This window comes from Mus caroli, unplaced genomic scaffold (assembly GCF_900094665.2).
Source record: "Mus caroli unplaced genomic scaffold, CAROLI_EIJ_v1.1 scaffold_11235_1, whole genome shotgun sequence".
Taxonomy (NCBI): Eukaryota; Metazoa; Chordata; class Mammalia; order Rodentia; family Muridae; genus Mus; species Mus caroli.
Genome location: NW_018390001.1, coordinates 1,874 through 22,508, shown reverse-complemented (window position 1 = coordinate 22,508; position 20,635 = coordinate 1,874). Strand labels below are relative to the sequence as shown.

Sequence of the window (20,635 nt, the reverse complement as noted above, 5' to 3'; positions counted from 1 at the left end):
GCACTAAAGCATTTATGACAAATGTGATATAGTCTTCTCAAAAATGGATAAAGCGTTGAATGACTATTCTGTTAACTTTCAAGATGTTGAGAAACCATTTTGATTTCTGCTGTAATTATCTTTTGGGTATATTTAAATCACTTCACGTTTTATTCTACTTCCTATTTCTATAACTTTATATCTGCCATTTTCCCTTCTGTAGAATAATTTTAAATGCCAAGGAGATTGGGATTTTTCCATAATTGACCTTTCATTTATTATGCTCACCCAAAAGTATGCTCACAGAAAGAAATGTTGCCTCATGTGACAAAATGTGCTCACTCTCATTGCTTTACCATGAGCACACAAACCCTACTGCTTGGTCAAAGCCATCTGGGACAGTGACTTCACTGTTTCTTTAGGAGAGCATAGTCTCCTGAACCACAGCCTGAGCTTGCACCCCATGTTTTCTCCACTTGGGGGAGCTCTGCCTAATTTGTCCATTGGAAAAAAAAAATCCTACTTGCACTCTCATCCCTTATCTGTGTGAACTTCACTTGAAGCTCTGTGAATTTGCCTTAAATTCTCACAGGAACAGTAATGTTATCTAGAGTACATTTCTGAGTCTTGCCTTTATCTGCTGCCTCTCGTTTTGTTTCTCAGACCTACAGTTAATTCTTTCTCTTCATTCCCACTCTTCCTAGGTCATCCTAAAACCAGAGCTTTTATAACTCATGGTGGCACCAATGGCATCTATGAGGCGATCTACCATGGGATTCCTGTGGTTGGCATTCCTTTGTTTGGAGACCAATTTGATAACATTGTTCGATTGAAGACCAAAGGAGCAGCTGTGAGACTGGACTTTCTCACAATGTCCAGTACAGATTTGCATACTGCACTGAAGACAGTCACAAATGACCCTTTGTGAGTACTGTGATTTTGTGAAATTATTAGTAATCAAGAAAGGTTCTCTCAAATGTAATAATACCTTTCCTCTACTCTTTAGTCTGATGGTGAAAAAAAAAAAAATAGGACAAAATGTAAAACTTATTTAACCATTATGGAAAGAGCTTAAAATGACAATTAAGACTGCAAACTACATCCATGACTTAATGAAGGAGAAGTTAGTTTAGTATACTTTGATGCTGGGAATTTTCTTCTCTAGCTATATGAAAGGATACAATTTCCCCAAATAGGTTCAAATAAAGAAACAGAATAATGAAACTAAAACATAAATAAAACATTTCAATTCAATGACTCAAAATTTTAAAAACTTTATTGTTTCCTTAAATAATACTTACTATTGCCCAAAGTAGAAGAATTATATATGTACATATATCGATATATTATATGTTATTGTCAAATATGAATACATACAATTTACAACTCTTTGAACATTTATAATGTCATTTTTATCAATGCTGATAAAATAGTCCTCTAGTTACAATAAACTATGTAACTTGAAATTCAGTCATTCATTTTCTAAACAGAACTATCCTGCTGTCCAGTGGCAGGTTGCATAGGTTAGCTGACCTATCTGCTCCAACTCACTCTCTTCCCAGACACCAGTTACTTGTGGTCTGGCCCAGAACTTGTATAAAATCAAGCTCTGGTAGTTTCCACACAGTGGTGAGAATGTGCAGTGCTTTCCTTTAAGGCAAAGTTTATATGATTTAGTATAAATCCTTGAGGTTGTAAAAAAAAAAAAAGGATTTTATTCTTTATAATGATTGAATGAATAAATATTCAATGACGTTTTCATACCACATTTCCCTCATATGTCATCCAACAATGGGCATCTCAGTCAGTGCCTCTGCTATCATGACCACAGCTTCATAAACCATGGACACTAAGGTATCTTTTCATATGTTGTTTACTCTTCCTTTAAATAGATTCTCACTTTATAGAAGCTAAACACTGTAGGGTAATTCTGTTTTCAATATATTCAGCAAATCCACATTATTTTTGTAGTAGTCATATTAAATTTCACTAAAGCACTTGATTATGTAAATAATATATCCAACCCTTGATCATGGATCATGCTGACATCCTGACATCAATCTGGGTTTACATTCTTAAACCAGACAACCAATGCTCACAGATTTTTCTCTGACCTCTACACATACTACATGGGGCATGCTATCCCATCCCCACGAAGAGTCACAAGCAGGCATAATTTGAAAAAAGACAGAAAAGAAAAAAGGAGATGATGAATTCCAATTCCTCTGCTCCCTTGTCATTACTGTACTTGTATCTCTGTAAGAACTATGCGTTGAATTCAGGCCTTTAAGTATTCTAGGCAAATTATCAAATAGCTTCATCTGAAAATTATGGCATCTTTTGAAAAAAATGTCCATTTCTCTTCAGTTACCATTTGTTAAGCATTGATGATGATTTATTTATATTTCAAAGAACTTTATCACCATTTCTTCTCAAGGGCGTCAACATAATCATCTTCAAATGACATTGAACCAATTGGAATGCCTTACAAACATTTTCTATCCTGGAAAGAGTTATTTCTCATTTCCCATTTGGAAAAAGCCACCCTACATGCAAACTTTCAAGCAAATGCCAATCAAATCTACACGGTACCTAGTGTTCTACTGCTGTATTGATAGAGTCTCATGATACTTTCCCTGAAACTAAAATGGGCTATAGGCACGAAGAAATTAATTGGTTTTTTAATGTTAATGTCTTTAGCTATAAGGAGAATGCCATGCGGTTATCAAGAATTCACCATGATCAGCCAGTGAAGCCCCTGAACAGAGCAGTGTTCTGGATTGAGTTTGCCATGCGTCACAAAGGAGCCAAGCATCTTCGTGTGGCAGCTCATGACCTCAGCTGGGTCCAATACCACTCTCTGGATGTGCTTGGGTTCCTGCTGGCCTGTGTGCTGACTGTGATGTTCATCCTCACAAAGTGTTGTCTCTTTTGTTGCCAGAAGTTGACTAAAGCTGGAAGGAAGAAGAAAGGGGAGTAGCTGAACTGGGAAAGACTGGCACATGGACCTTTCCAGTGCATCACAGTAAGGGAGGCAATGATGGTAGGGTCCTTCATCTTGGTACAAGATACTTTTTCAATAATTATGTATCAATCAAGATAGTTTTCTCTCTCAGAGATTTAATAAGTCTCTTGGAATTAGCACTTCAGCTAAAGATAAAATTGGAAAGGAAAAATAAATAAAGTTAACACAGTCACAACAAGAGTACACCCAAAAATTATACAAATTCATTTCTACAAAATAAAAGTTAAACCAAAGAATGTTATGGCTAAAGGGTTGGCTCCATGGTCAAACCATTTGTGAGGCAAGACTTGCTCCTTGATTTGGGATGCCAGGAACTCAGATGACAGCCATATCCAGTAGCATCTGGTACTGCAGTATAAGAAAACCAAGAGATGTGAAACAGAGCCAGGACAATTATCTGAAGCTCTCAGGTCAACCAGCCGGATTTTCAGCAAGAAATAGCATGCCTCAGCAGGTGGAAGGGAAACATCACACTGGAGGGGGTGGTCTGACATCCCAGATGTGTGCCATGGCATAGGTGTGCCCCACTCACAAATTAATAAGCACAAGCATGTAAATATATGCATATACACTGGATTTAGAGAGAGACAGAGAGAGAGACCCAAATATTTCCAGTGACTAACAGATTGTTTGTAGATACGAGGTCACTAAAAAGCACACTCATATCTATATGGCTTTGCAAGTAGTGAGCAAGATTTAACTTTATTTATTGCCATCTGTAGAAGATGGATTTCTATGTTAAAGTGTTCAGGACTGGAGCTGTGTGAAACCCCTAGTCTACATTTTTCCTTAGGAGACCAACACTGTTGTAGAGTCTCATGTTGTACACTGAGCTTCTGAATGACCTCTTCCATAAAGGACCTACCAAGATTGTACTTGGAGATGGAGAGATAGCCCCACAGTTACTAACTCTAGCTCCCTTTCCAGAGAACCCACATTCTATTCCCACCCCCACATGGTGATGACTCAGGACTACTAGTAACTCCAAGTGTCTTATGATCTTCTACCCTCTTCTGGCCTCAGTTGGTGCTACATTCACATGGTGCAGAGACACAGGCAAAAGCAGCCCATATACACATGAAAGAAAATTAAGGATTAAAGAAAATTTTGGATTCCATTAAATGAGTTCTGTTTCCTTTCAGAACAGAATCCTTTGTATTCTTACAAAGAATAATGAGATTCCTTCATTCTTAGAGCTAGCAGTTGAAAACAGATCTAAGATTTCAATTTGTTTTGATAATACAGAACGAAGACTCAAAGTAAGTAGTTCTTTATCACAGGGCTCCCAATGGAGAAGCTAGAGAAAGTACCCAAGGAGCTAAAGGGATCTGCAACCCTATTGTTGGAACAACATGATGTACTAACCAGTACCCCGGAGCTCTTGTCTCTAGCTGCATATGTATCGAAAGATGGCCTAGTCGGCCATCACTGGAAAGAGAGGCCCATTGGACTTGCAAACTTTATATGCCCCAATATAGGGGAATGCCAGGGCCAAAAGAATGGGAATGGGTGGGTAGGGAAGTGGGGGGCGCTATGGGGGACTTTTGGGATAGCATTGGAAATGTAATTGAGGAAAATATGTAATAAAAATATTAAAAATTAAAAAAAAATGAGCTCTAAAAAAAAAAAGTAGTTCTTGCACATTTGGAAGGTGTCTGTGTGTGCAGTGTGTGTCCATTTTTACAAAACAATATAATTTTCCTATACTCTATGTCTATGCTATGACTTTAATATTTCTATAAGATTTGTTTACATAATAATTGGAGCTTGTAAGATGGCTGAGGGTTTGAGAGCACCTTCTCCTCCAGAAAGAGGACTGAGATCAAGTTTACATCATAATTGTAGAAACCAAGCTTGCTTTTGAATGACTACATCATAAGTTGTGGGGTGGGCAAAGTAAAAACAGGTTGTATACTGGCTTATGAATGACCTCTTCCTCAATGGACCTACCAAGATTGAAATTGTGGCTGGGGAAATAACTCAGAAGTTACTAGCTACCTCTTCTTCTAGAGAACCAATATTCCATTCTGATCCCCATATGGCTATGACTCAGGACCTGCAGTAATTCAAGTGTTACTGTGGGATCTTACACCTTCATCTGACGTCTGTTGGCACTGCATTCATTTGGTACAGAGATATGAGAAAAAGAAGCCCACATATACATAAAATAAAACTAAGGATTAAAGACAAGATTTGGTTTCATGAAGTGAATTCTATTTCCATTAAACCCTTTACAAGCAATAATGAGATTTACTCCTTCTCATAGTCAGCCTTTGGGAACAGGTGTAAGATTTCAATTTATGTATTGATAACACAGAATAAAGACTCAAAACAAGTCATGATCACAATTGCAGGACTGTGTATGTGTGTGGTATGTGTGTGTTTCTTTTTACAAAACAAAATATACTTTACCTATACTCTTTATATTTATGCTGTGACTTTAATATTTCATTAGAAGATGTTTTGAAATTATAATTAATGCTGGAAAAATGCCTTAGTGATTAAGAGTGCTTGTTCTGCCAGAATGAGAACTGGGAAAAAATTTACATCACAAGTGTAGAAACAAAGCATGATTAGAGATGACTACACCATAAGTTCTTGGGGGAGAATGAAGAAAGATGGAGCAATAATTTAGGATTTAGGTAGTAGCCTAGAGAAGTGGCAAAGTGCAGGTTCAGTGATATGTCCTTGCTCAAGTGAATATGACAAAGTATGAGAAAGCAGGTAAGACACTGGGCATGCTCTGCCTTCTGCACTCAGGTGCATTACTACACACACATACAAAACAGACTCTCAAAGTTATATGTTATAATATGTTATACATAAGCATAACATATATGGAACCACATACACAAAGAGAATGGGAGAGATATAATGTCATTAATCCAAAATCTATAATTACATATAATCATCAAATGTCTGTTACTATATAATAATTACACATATAATTCAATCAATACTTATCATATTATATAGTATACATAATTATAAAAACTATTTTGGAAAACAGGATAGACAACACATTTGGCTTGGATCCACGTAGACTACCTAGCCCAGCCCTGATACATTAAGAAGATCACAGTATATTCTCAGACCTGATCCTCCTACTTCCTAGCAACTCTTCCAGTACCATTTCTACCCTGTACAACTCACTGCCATTCTTAGCCAAAACCAGGATAACCACTGTTTCTTCCTCTGTGGCCCTTTAGAGAACCTGCCTCCCAATCATGATTCAGAGAAATTAATCATCAGTTCCTTTCCCCTTCTCATAGTCTGTCACACACATCATGGAGTTGCCCTGTCTACCTGCCTTGAGAGGCATCCTTCACAGATTTACATGTCAGAATCCAGGGCTCCTGGGTTACTGTGCCTTCCAGTTCCTAAGAAACTAAGACCCTCACTCAGGCAGTGAAGAATTCAGGCCTCCTTGTATTTCTCTGTATTTCTTAGAAGTCAGTGAAACATATAAACTGGACAGGATACATTTGTCTTTGGACATTAATCTTCTCTAGCCTGTATAGCTTGCAAATGTCATTGTGTCCTGACAACTGCTGTTATAGTTAACGTAGTAGTCAACATTATATACTATTTCTGATAAAAGTATAAAAAGTCTGAGTGCTCAAATTTCAGCCAAAGTCTTCCTGAGTCCCTTCCACTCAGATCTGGTTAAGATTTATGTCTCATCGGTCACATCAGGTACCTATGTCCTGGTAAGTAAGAGCAGGTTCTTACAATGCATCCTACCTACTGCATCTCTGACTGCTTGGTTTTAATACAAAGTTTCAAAGAAAATTTGATATCCAGTGCACAGTTCAAACTATGAACCCTAAAATACAGAGTAACCCCAAGATGGGAATCAAACATGGTTCATCTGGACTACAACTAGTCCAACTGGGACACCAGAAAGTCAACACCTGAGTTTCCACTCATCAAAAGGATCATAAAACATCTATACCAAGAAACTGCACAAACATCATAAGACCAGATGTCAAGAGCACAGCACAAAAATTACAAACTCAAACTATCAAGGCAACTTCTCCAAAAGTCAGCAATCTCTCATAGCATGCCATAAGGAAACAGTTAACTGAATCACAAAACTGGGATTTCGAAATAGTAATTATGAATATGTCAATTATTACTATATCTTAATAGAACTATGAATAAATGAAAGACTAAAAACACAATCAGTTGAATGAATTGAAAAAAATTGCTGAGGACCTCTACCTCCTACATATACAAATGTTCATGTTTTGAAGGAAACATGAGAATTATAAACATAAGATGATAACAAAGGTGTACACATATGTATGTTTTTGAATATGAAAATTATATTTTGTTTGACTGCAGAAGCAGAAGAAGATATAAAATCTTTCCTACACTGAGCTCATAAAAATTAAAGCTTCTCAGCACCAAAATACACCATTGCAAGTACTGAAAAGGCAACCCAAGAAGCTGACTGCCATGTCTACATCACATGTCCCCCAAAAGATGTACTCAAGCATTGCACAAGGAAAGGCCATAGCTACATAATATGGAAGGGAGCTAAGGAACACATGATGTGACTGTGTATCAAAAACCTCAATTCCCACCAAAATTTACTCAGCCATCAAATATGGATAGACTGTCTGAGTGGACAATTTTCATGACAGAGCTAAAGGTAGTCAATACACATGCGGAAGTATGTTCGAAGTCAGTTATGACTCTAAATAGTATTCAAGCTCAGCTCAAAACAATTGTAAACCACGATGAGATGAGGCTTCCTCCTCTTACCTGGGTATAATCAAGAGAGAAGTAACAGAGACGAAGGGTGGGACATCAGGATAGTGCTACACTGTGTGTGGAATGACAACCCATGCAGCTGCCTGGAAACAGTGGAAACAGTCTGCCACTTCCTCAGATTGTAAGGATCCAGAGCACTGGGCTCAGGTAGTTAAACATCAAAAGAAGTGAAAGCAGATTCACATGAAACTCTTACAGGGAAGGGAAAGCAGACAGACAAGCAGCAGGCAGGACAGATTCTGTTTCCCCAGGCCTCCTCCTGGAGCCTGAGAAATCTCACAAAGACAAGCATCCAAGAAGTCTCCACCCATGCTTTCTGCTGGCTGAGCTCCAGGGCTCCATGTTGAGCTCCCACTTTCAGGATCAAGCTGCTTAGGACAGGACCAAGTAACTAACTCCTGGTGTGTTTGCTGCCAATTCCAAAGGAATTCTGTCATCTTGCTCCGTGAATTTCCCACTTTGGCGCTCCCTGAGAACACACTTCAAGGTAAACTTGGTTTCGCCCAAGAACTTGGTGATGCCTAAACCCATCTTCTTCTTTCCCTCTCTAAGCTATCTCAACTTTGCACTCTGATGCTGAGCCCTCAGAGGAGCTCCTGGTTTGCTTGGTGCTGTGTAGGACCCCGCTGGGGAGCATAAGCAACGGGATGCCCTGGTTTCTATTACTGATACTTTTTCTAAATGAGGGAATAATAAAAAGAAGGGATTAAGTTCTTGGTGATGTCTGTAAGAGATCTGTGGATTCAGGAAAGGCTGAGCTCAAACCGTAGACAAATTCATGTACCATGACAAAATATGGTACATGAATATTAATTTAAAACAATCAGTAATAGCCAAATGTTGGGAACAGAGCTAAAATCAATAATTAGAAATGAGTGTGGTCTTTCTATGTTATATAATAGGATTTAACAGAGACATAAAACAAATATGGCTACCTATGATAACACGACAGTACTTTAAAACCTTATAAACACCAAATCTAGTCACAAAGTAACACCCATTTTATACCGGTTACAGGAAAAGTTCAGAATAAGAAAACAAGGGTGTTACATAACTTAGAGGTAACATTCTATGTGCCCCAACAAGCCAGGTTTCACACACACAGAAACACACCCTCCCCACTCAACTCCACTCCACCCCCCTCACACACACACACACACACACACACACACTCATCTACCTTAATAAGCCTATCAAAAGAGCCTAATTAATTGTGAAATGCAGAAGACGATGACTTATTCAATGTGATCATTTCAGGAAGAGAGACAAAAGGAACCAGTCACCCCTTCCAACTCCTGCTTTGGGATTCTAACAAGACATATGCATAGCTCTGCCATCCAGGAATGGCATGGGATCTTGCCTACCATTGCCTTATCTCTTAGTCTCCAGAAATGTCTCCCCTATCTTTAACTGGCCCTCCCAGACACAAATTCCTCTTCTGGGTGCACCTAGAGAGCAAACATTTCTTCTCCCAGCAAAAGGTCGCTGGGAAAATTATTTCAATAGTCTGACAGCCAAGGAGGGAAACACTATCTCCTTATCTCTTCACTCCTGCCAGGCTGACTGGTTACAGGAAGCAGATTCACATTAGGGAAGAGTTGTATCCAATGGAAAGGATAAAAGAATAGGGTTCCTATCTAGGATACAATCTGTTCCAACTATAATTGCAATGTGTGTAATTCTGAGATTATACTATTGACCACTGAGCCATTTACTTAAAATCATTAAATAGTATGGTAAATGATTGTTGTTGCTAATATTCATATTACAGAACAATGAACTAAAATCTTTAAAAAATGTAACTATACAGTTATGTCTTTATTTCAGGTTCTTTATCAAGAAACCTACATTAGGAGGAGACAGAGACTGAGAATCACAGAAAGAGGGGGGATCCTATTTTCTACTGTTATTAAGTACATGACACATCCAAGGTCACCGAGAACAATGGGTCATTGTCCACATTCACATCTGGTTTTGGTACTGGCCACCCAGGGGCTATGACTATTCCATGTCCATTTTTTGAAAGGTACAAGTTATACTTTAACTAATTGAATAATACTCTTTCTATTTCTTCAAGACCTGAGAGATCACCCTTTGAGAGGAAGCTCTGAAGTTAACCAAGATGCCTGTGAAAATGATAGCAGCCCTGCTCCTGATGCAGCTGAGCATCTTCTTTTGTCCTGGGACTGGTGAGAAGGTACTGGTTTGGCCAGTGGAGTTCAGCCATTGGCTCAACTTAAAGATAATTCTAAATGAGCTTGTGAAGAAGGGTCATGAAGTGGCTGTACTGAGACCTTCAGCTTCTGTATCTTATGAGATTGACAATGCATCTGCTATTGAGTTTGAGACATATCCTGCATCATATTCCAGGGCTGATGTAGAGAATCTTTTCATGAACTCCAACAGTAAGAGCATTTACAAGCTGCCAAAGCAGTCACTTTGGGGATATTTTTTAATGTTGCAAGAAATGGCTTGGATAGATTCAGATTTTTTTGAGAGTCTCTGTAAAGATGTAGTTTTTAACAAAGAACTCATGACAAAGCTACAAATTTCAAGGTTTGATGTGATCCTGGCAGATCCCTTCATACCCTGTGGTGATCTGTTGGCTGAGATCCTCAAGATCCCCCTTGTGTACAGTCTTCGCTTCTTTCCTGGCTCCATTTATGAGAAGTACAGTGAGGGACTCCCACTGCCTCCTTCCTATGTGCCTGCTGCCATGTCAGAACTGAGTGGCAGGATGACTTTCATGGAGAGGTTGAGAAATATCATCTATGTGCTGTGTTTTGACTTTTGGTTCCAAACGTTTAATGACAAGAAGTGGAATCAGCTTTACACTGAAGTATTAGGTAGGTACTCTGTTCTGTTGACATTGGTGCGTTCTCAATTTGCTGTCATTGAAGCTGACCTTGACAGAGCAGGATGACAGCAGAGGATTTGTCTTTCTTAAATAAAATGGTGGCAACCCTGTGAAATTACCTGCCAAATTCAAAGCATTGCAGCAAAGCTTATGTCACAATGTCAGTTGCAAAGCCTTATCTATGACTTGTACCAGACACTTCCTAAAGGCACAAGTGTTGCGTATAGCCCTGGGACTAATTATATTTGATGTTAATTCGGTTCTCCTCGAGTGGCCTGTGAAGAAGTCTCCTGTGAACAAGGAATGAGTCAGCACTCAGGTCCTTTCCTGTAAACCTGCTTCCCACCTTAATTTGTAAAATAAAGGAGAGCTGATGATGGGGCAGATAAAAAGGAAGGTGGAGCTGAAGATGGGGAGAGATTAGAAGGAGAAAATGGGAAAGAGATTGCAGAAGAGGAGGGAAAAGAAAAGTAGAGCAGAAGCACATGTCCTGAAGAAACTGCAAGTTCTAAGGGATCTCATGATGTGGAAGATGGTAATATAGAGGTAGATCTGCCTAATCTAGGCACACAGCATGGATTCATATCAACTGAGTTGTGTTTTCATTGCGAGGGCTTATCTGGGTTGGAGAGATTTACCACAACACACATGCCCACAAAACAAAGCTTTGAGAACTTACCTAAGAAATAATCTATGCACACAATATTTCCCCTCATGTTTTCCAACAGCAGTCTTACCTGGCTGGTGTCATCATCATCACCATCACCATCACCATTATTTTTACTGCTGTTGCTATCAATTGTCACAAGTATGCACATGAACACTAGAGTAATGTGTGGGAGGATGGTGCTCTGTGTTGCATATATGGAAGTAAGACTGAAGAGTTGTTACTTCCACCTCTTATGTGGATTCTCAGGATCAATTCAGGTGTTAAGCTTTGAGGATTGAACTCAATTCATTAAGCTTGCATGGTAAACACCTTTACCTTCTAATCCATTGCACAAGCCCTTAAAACAGTGGCTTTAAACAACCTCAGAGTGATCATGAGGTGTGTACAAAGCATTGAGGACTTTTTATGTAAATTTTCTCATTTATGATTTGAAAGATCTTCCACTTTAACATACTAAATTTCCACATATCTGTGAATATGCTATCTCTGCTCTATACATAGAAAATATGTGAACGCAAAACATGGAGAATCTAATTGATTTATTGGAGTCGGTTGAAATTGTGTTTCAAACACAGAATCTTGAAGTATAGACATATTGGATATTACTTAGTGTTTTAACATATGCTTATTGAACCTACATGTCTCTAGCCATATTTTAAGACATGTATCCTTATTATCAGTAAACACATTTATATATAACAATATTACACATTCAGTCATGAATCAAGAGCGATATCAAAGAACTCAGACACAATCCAAGTTTTCTTTGAGGTCAGTCAGAATTATATAATAAGACCCTGTCTCACTGAAATGCTAAAACACAATTCCCTTAAAGGTTTGCACTGGGCTGGGGTGCACACACCTTCCATCTCTGCAGTTGAAGTGAGGAGGAAGAGGATCTAGCATTCAGGTCTCCTGTGATGTGTTACACCACAAAACTCTCAGTTCATTTATAGGAGCACACATCAAGTTTCCAGCTGCTACATAGGACAAATTACATGTAGAGTTAAAGGCAAAGATGTTTCCCTGAGTTAGGATTCCTAGATAATGACATGTGATTGTATTTCAATGGCATATTTTGATATTTAGTGATCATGAATTACCAAGATGGTATCTTCTCACAGTAACTCCCACAATAACTTTTATGTATTACATATTACAAACTTTTCAACACACACACACATAAACACTCACACACATTTACCAAAGCCACACACTTGTAAATGTCTTGGCTACCTTATCAAATGTGCTTCCAGAAGGCTACCTGGAATAGTCATGTTCACCTGACATTTGTCACATCTGCTGATTTCTCTTCAGGAAGACCAACAACACTCTCAGAGACTATGGCAAAGGCAGACATGGCTCATTAGGACCTACTGGGATTTGGAATTTCCTCATCCTATCTTACCAAATTTTGATTTTGTTGGCGACCTCCACTGCCAAGCCCCTGCCTAAGGTAAATATATTCCCATTTTCTTCCTTCTGGTTCCTTGCATTTGCAACATGAATAATTATATTTTATTCCTTCAGAGTCTGTATGTCACACTCAGAACATCACAGGAATTTAGGTAAAGACGACAGCCAGCAGAAAGGCCTGACTCTGTTCCATCACAAGAGTCTGCATGTCTTTTATGGACCCTGTGGATATCTGAGGAAAGGGGCTGTTAGACTACTGGTCAACACAGAGGAAATATCCGTGATTCAAGCAGACCATACAGGAAGCGACAGGTCGACCCCAAGGGTAAGCACACAGAGAGTACACAGGGAAACACAGTGTGCACAGGCTCATCCAGGAGCACCAAGTGTTCTACCTTCAAGTGTCACTGTGAACAATAAACAAACTGTGTAAGATTAACAGTGAGGGAAGGTCAAATTTCCTGGCAGTAAAAGAGGAGTCAAGATATGGAGCAAGAGAGGGTACATAGTTTTGCTTATTTAAGAAAGCTCAATATCTCCATGGTCTCTAAAACCTGCTCTTAGGTAATATCTGAATTTTATATGCACCCTGACGGTATAGAGTAATGTGTTGCAATTTTAACTATCATAACACTTCATGATGCAAGGGAAGTGAAACTTTTTTCTACTCTAGTAAGAGAGGTCTCTGGAAACCCTCTTAGTTCGGCAATAACAGCAACATCAGATGATGTTGCGCAAAAGATGACAAGCCTGTTTTATATTCCAGTATATAGGGTTACTAAAACTTGAAAATCACGGGGATGATTCCTAAGTTCTGTGCAGGCCAGCAGTGTTTACAGGAGACTCCATCTTTACGGTAAGGGAATGGCAATGCCAACAGGAGGAGGAGGAGGGAGGTGCAGAGTGAGGGCATGAAGGGTGTGCTGAGGCTGAGGTCAGTAGGGAGAGCTGGACCAACATGCCCAGTGCTGTTGAAAGGAAACAGAAGGATGTGGGAGAGAAGCCAGGGGATATTTAGGATTAATGAAGAGTGGATTGAGATTACAGAAACAAGTTTTAGGCCCCAGTCAATAACTTGATTGTTTTTGTTCTTTGTAATGTGAATTGGTTTTCCTCTAAACCAACTGCTTCATATTATTAGATATTCAAATACTTCTGTGCAGTTCAAACAATATATATTTGACAAAGTATATCAACCATGCAAAAAATGCACACTTTAAAATTGACTGTGTATTTAAGAATAGCTAAAAGATAATCACGATGCAGTCCCAAAATAAAGAACTGGTGGTGGCACACGCCTTTAATCGGAGGCAGAGGCAGGCAGACTTCTGAGTTCAAGGCCAGCCTGGTCTACAAAGTGAGTTCCAGGACAGCCAGAGCTACACAGAGAAACCCTGTCTCAAAAAACAAACAAACAAACAAACAAACAAAAAAGCAAAAAAGCAAAAAAACAAAACAAAAAAAAAACTGAAAAATTTTAAGTGGGTGAATATACTATTTAACTTGATTTGATAATACTCCAAAAAAATGAAAACAAATTTTATGAGCTTATTACGTATGTGAGAAAATGACATTCTTAAGAAAATTAGATATCAATTTTCAGTCCATAAATTCCATTCCTGAGCACGCATGTACAGGAACTGAATAAAGGATCTCAATGAGACACTAATGCAAGAGTAATCAGAACATCACACTTCTTCAAGGGAGGGGGGCAGGTTTGCATGAGAAGGGCCCCCATAGGCTCAGATTTGAATGCTTGGGTGAACTACTTAAGAAGGATTAGGAGGTGTGGCTTTGTTGAAGAAAATGTGTCACTGGAGATGGACTTTGAGGTTTCAAAATCCTAAGCCATGCCTGGTCTCTTTTTCTCTATCTGCAACATATGAATTAGGTTGAGATCTGAGCTTTTATTACAGTGACATTGCCTGCCTTCCTGCCTGCCTGCCATGGTACTAACCAACAATAAAGTATTAGGTTAAACCCCTAAAACTGGAAGCAAGCCTCCAATTACAAACTTTCTTTCATAAGTTGCCTTAATTATGCTATTTCTACCCAACATTAGAACAGTAGCAATGGAAGAGGAAAGCAACCTAGGTATCACTAGAAATGTTAATAAATAATGTACATAACTGTATATGTGTGTATATGTGTGTATATATTTACATATTTGTGTCCATATACATATACTTACATATTGCTCAATTACATACATGTAAATATAAATACACATACATGTGTGTGTGTGTGTGTGTGTGTATACACGAATACAAAGAAATATCCAAACCTTTAAAACCTAGCATATAGAGTTACATGGCATGACCTTAATAGCAGGGCACTAAACAAACTGAGACGGCAAACAAGAAAGAAAGAAAATAAGAATTTTTATGTAAACTACATGTACTGGTTTAAATTATAGAAAGATAGTACATGTTTGGTAGCCAAAATAACAAGGAGGAAGAGAAACAACTTTGGATTTAATTTCTAAAACTCTTGCCTTTCAGGATGAAAATAACCCAAGGCAATCTTATGGCTATGAGAACTGTGACATGTGTACAATTGGTTACAAGTGTACATCTTATACATGGGTGTGACACTATTCTGAACATTTCTGAAAGCCTGTGGGATGTTTCTTTTGATGTAGGGGTTGTTTCTATGCAGGATGTTTGGTGCTGCTGCTCTTTGTGATGGTGTGATATTTCATTAACAGGACATAGAAGACTTTGTCCAGTCATCTGGAGAACATGGTGTTGTGGTGTTTTCCCTGGGGTCCATGGTGGGTAGCATAACAGAAAAAAGGGCCAATGTGATTGCAGCAGGCCTTGCCCAGATTCCACAGAAGGTGAGTTACAGTGATGCATCAGTGATACAGCCTCACTGAGATGGTCATATGCTCTTCTAGATCTTCATGCAGATGCCTGCTGTGTGAAATTGAACTTGACCTGCTGGCAGCACATTTCCCATACCTATGAACATATACATACATATACACACAAATTCCTAACTTCTACATTAATAAAAACAACTCCTTATATTAAAATGGGATTTGTGCTATTGTCATTTGCTTATTATTCTATTATTATTATTATTATTATTATAGATGACTGTTATTTTTCTAAGGAAAGCAGAGAGAGAAAGGATGTGGATTTGAATGGAACAGGAGGGGAGCAGGATCTAGAGAGGGATTTGGGAAAGGCAAACCATAATCAGAATATTGGACTAAAGTGTCTTTTCAAAAAGAGAAAAGAGAAAATATGTATATTTCAAAAATGGGGTTGAATCATGCAGAAGTGTAAATAGTATTTGCATCCTTGCTGTAGTAGTTCCTTATGGTTCCTATCAATCAATCTCAGTCCTGGCTCCTGCACAAGGGGCTTTTCTCTCCACTGTGTCTTGATTCATGTCTTATGAATTCTAGCATGAATAACTTGACATTTGCCCAAGGGAATAAGAGGCTAGCTTCTCCTTAACAGGTTCTGTGGAGATTTGAAGGCAAGAAGCCAGAAACCTTGGGCTCCAACACTCGTCTGTACAGATGGATCCCCCAGAATGACCTTCTAGGTAAGCATCAGGTCACAACTGCAATATGAGGAGTGGCCTGTCAGGAAGGTAAAAGGCAGCACTAAAGCATTTATGACAAATGTGATATAGTCCTGATAAAAATGAGTAAAGAATTGATATGACTCTTCTTATTTACATGACATTCAATATTCATATTAATATGACATTCAAGATGGAAAGAAAACATTTTGATTTCTGCTATAATTACTTTTCAGATATACTTGTCACTTCTTTATGTCTCTCTACTCCTATGTCTATAACATCTACCCTTTCTCCTACTGTACAGAAGTTTTGAATGCCAAGGAAAATGGCATTCTTCCATAATTGACTCTTCAGTTACTACATTTACGCCAAACCTCCACATAGAGAGACATTCTCTCATGTGACAAAATGTGCTCACTCTCATTGCTTTACNATGAGCACACAAACCCTACTGCTTGGTCAAAGCCATCTGGGACAGTGACTTCACTGTTTCTTTAGGAGAGCATAGTCTCCTGAACCACAGCCTGAGCTTGCACCCCATGTTTTCTCCACTTGGGGGAGCTCTGCCTATTTTGTCCATTGCAAAAAAAAAAAAAAAAAAAAAAAAAAAAAAAGCCTTCGAGGGGCTGGAGAGATGGCTCAGTGGTTAAGAGCACTGACTGATCTTCCAAAAGTTCTGAATTCAATTCCCAACAACCAAATGGTAGCTCACAACCATCTGTAAAGGTATCTGAGGCCCTCTTCTGGTGTGTCTGGAAACAACTACAGTGTACTCGTATAAATAAAATAAATCTTTAGAAAAAAAATCTTTCTACTTTCACTTTCCTCCCCCACTATGTGGACTTCACTTGAAGCTCTGTGAACTTGCCTTATGTTCTCATAGGAACAGTAGTGTCACTTGGTTATCATAATGTTATCTGGGGCACATTTTACCAAGTCTTCCCTTTATCCTCTGCCACTCGTTTTATTTCTCAGACTTATGGTTAATACTACTTTAACTTCATTCCTGCTCCTCCTAGGTCATCCTAAAACCAGAGCTTTTATAACTCATGGTGGCACCAATGGCATCTATGAGGCGATCTACCATGGGATTCCTGTGGTTGGCATTCCTTTGTTTGGAGACCAATTTGATAACATTGTTCGATTGAGGACCAAAGGAGCAGCTGTGAGACTGGACTTTCTCACAATGTCCAGTACAGATTTGCACACTGCACTGAAGACAGTCACTAATGACTGAGTGAGTACTGTGCTTTAGTGAAATTACTACTAGTCAAGGAAGGTTCTCTCAAAGGTAATACTAGCTTTCCTCTGATCTTTAGTCTGATGGTGAAAACAACAACAGTAAACATAAATACACATTGTAAAAAAGCTTTAACTGTCAATTAAGACTGCAATCTACACCATGACTTATTGCATGAGAAGTTAGTTTAGTATAATTTGATGCTGGGAATTTTCTTCTCTTGCTAAACAAAAGGACATAGTAATTCCATTTCCATTCAACCCTTTATAAAGAACAATGATATTCCCTCCTTTTCATAATTAGCCTTTGGGAACAGATGTAAGGTTTCAATTTATGTTTTGATAACACAGAATAAAGACACAAAATAAGCTGTTCATGAACAATTGCAGGATGTGTATATATGTGTGGTATATGTGTCCCTTTTTACAAAACAAAATATGCTTTACCTAAGCTCTTTACATTTATGCTGTGACTTTAATAATTCATTAGAAGATAAAATTATAATTACGGTTGGCAAAATGCCTGAGTGATTAAGAGGGCTTGTCCAAACACACACACACACACACACACAAACTCACTCACACGCACACACATAAACATCATTTTTTTCAATGTTCAGTTTCCTTTAATGACCCCCATCTCCCTTGAAGAGTAGGTACAGGCAGCTAGGCAACTGGCAAGATGTGTTCGTTTGAAGACCTTGCCTTGATTGACAGCTTTGCCCACGTGCTGGAAGGCTCCCTCTCAGGAAAAGTACTCTCAAACCAGGGTCTGGGTCTCCTCACAACTAGATCCAGTTTCCGCCATGTACAAGACTCATCGTCCACCTGCCAATCTGGACTCAGCGGGAATGCATGTTCTTGGCTCAAAAGATCCAAGAAATGGAGCTGCTATTGTTGGTTCCAAAGAGGATAACACTAGCAAAGGCATCTTCCTCAGTTTGTCCAATCACTGGAACATTCCAGTGATGAGGTTGAAACTCATGAAGGTCTGGGAAGTGGTACTCAGTATATTACAGGCGCCAGCTATCCTTATCAAAGCTTCCCAAAATATGGCAGTGCCACAGAGAGGGCTATCTTCAATGGAGTACTTATGCTTAAACTGTCCAACACATAGGTACTCTTGGGTAGGTCCAAAAGTCCCTCTCTCTCTCCTGCTCCCTCTTTTCCTGAATCCAACCCAGAAGTCCCACTTACTCACCCAGTGATCGGTTCATTTATTCATTCGAAGGTTCACAAGAAGTCACCTGAGTTTGAAACTTATTCCTCCTTCCATTCCCCCCTGAGAAAGCAGAATATTGAAATACAAACAGACCTAACATCCAGTCCATCATCTTTGACAATTAAATAGGATACTCTGTTATCTACCCTAACTTTAAAAAGGCTTATAATTCCATATATGTTATGTCCTGGTTTAGCCTGTAAAGTATCTGAAAAAAATATCTTCTCAAATACGTTCTTTCAATGCTAAATAGCCTGGGTTGGCTATGAGACTATAATTAGTATTTCAACCCCATCAGAAATCTGAGAGTTATCAACATTATTTGAAAATATAGGAAACCTAGCACAGCTTCCAAAACTGAGACAAGTTGTAGAGAGAGCTGCCTACCTATACAGCCCCAGTAAGTCAGGAAGTTGGAGCATCAGTCTTCAGCCTTCTGGACCAGGACATTCTTTCTGACAGACCTTGAAAACAGGAGTTTTAAGGACTAGCCAATTCTGTCTTGGCAGAACTAAGCTGTCATAACCTGTAACTTGTGTCCTCTCGAGGACAGTATAGGTCTGCAGGAGATAGGCAATCTCTGCCCAGAGGCCACCTAGCCACAATGTACCAACTCCCCTGGAGGTATAGATGCTCAGCTGCTTCTTTGAATCCACGAATGGAGAGTTGTAGGAGTAGATATGTCTCAACAACAAGTGAATAAATAACATTAAATGTCACATTCTGTGCTTTTCTGATGTTTTTGAAAACCAACTATCTATGTAAAATAATCTGGACTGTTGTCTTATAACTACCCTAAGCTATTTCTTATTAAAATATCTGAAAACACCCTAACAAAATCTTAGAACCATGAATTTGCTATTTGGCACTTAACTCACAAGCTTTAAACATCTCAGATCAGTTTATAATAACAGCTATAGGGTGACTGGTTCCAAGCCTTGCAATTCTAAAATTTCTGTATCGATAGAAGAAATTTATGCCAATGAAACCTTGATTCTACATCAAAATAAATTCTGTACCAAAATAAGAAAATGTGACGTCAACTTAGTAACTATTGTAAAGATTTCTACCAAATGAGATTATGGCTACACAATCAATTCTAGCTATTTCCTCCCTATTCCAATTATGTCCATTTCTAAATTCCCCATAAAGACAACCTTAGAATAATCACCTCCAGTCCCAAAGCCCAGGGAACTGGGACAACTATTCTTCATTACTTCTTCAAGCTAAATATGGGCGTTGAGATATTTTTGAAAGGGATGAGGGGGAAAGGGTAGGGAAAATGGTTGAGTTGGTTGGCCTTAAGAAGGCCACACTGATTGTTTTAGTCTCTGATGTCTCTGTCCTGACTGGATCCAGCTGAAAATCCAAGACATCAGGAGTTCAAGCAGGTCAGTTCAGCATGTCTGAAAATGAGACTCACCAAGGCTGTATATTCTGTAATATATAAATCTCAAAACAAAATTTTAGTATCATCAAGATAATTTTTTTTGTTTGATTCTCTGGAATCTAGTCCTTCGGGGGTCTCCCGTCATCAAATCTGTTCCATGTTACCCTGGAAGTTGTATAGACACTAATCACCATTTCTAAAAACACAAGACAAAACTTTTCTCTCAAATCAGCATATCCTTGAGCCAGTAACCAGAAAAACCTTTATATTGACCTCTCTCTCAGAGGAGTTATACAACCACAAAACTCAAAATCAAACCTATATTGAAAATTAAAACAATCCAAAACAAATGAAGTAAACTAAAATACTATATGTGCCTATTCTTAGGCTTTTTCTATTTTGTCATGCAGGATAATAACCCAAAATTCCTGTGTAGCTCATGTTAGAGAATATGAGTTAGTTATCTTGCAGACATTATTATACCATCTTTAAAACAATTGAGTCACACTTCTATCTAT

At 38.6% G+C, this 20,635-nt stretch overlaps 1 protein-coding gene and 1 pseudogene across 1 annotated transcript in view; both read left to right on the top strand.

Moving 5' to 3' along the window:
- LOC110288413 (UDP-glucuronosyltransferase 2B4-like) overlaps positions 1–3,472 on the top strand; it is a 12,788-nt gene extending 9,316 nt beyond the window's left edge. The window contains exons 4-5 of the mRNA XM_021154772.2: positions 684–903; positions 2,680–3,472. Coding sequence (XP_021010431.2) covers positions 684–903; positions 2,680–2,959 — 500 coding nt within the window. The 3' untranslated portion in view covers positions 2,960–3,472. The remainder of the gene's footprint in view (positions 1–683; positions 904–2,679) is intronic.
- Positions 3,473–9,905: 6,433 nt separating this feature from the next.
- On the top strand, positions 9,906–17,503 carry LOC110288412 (annotated as a pseudogene).
- Positions 17,504–20,635: the final 3,132 nt, after the last annotated feature.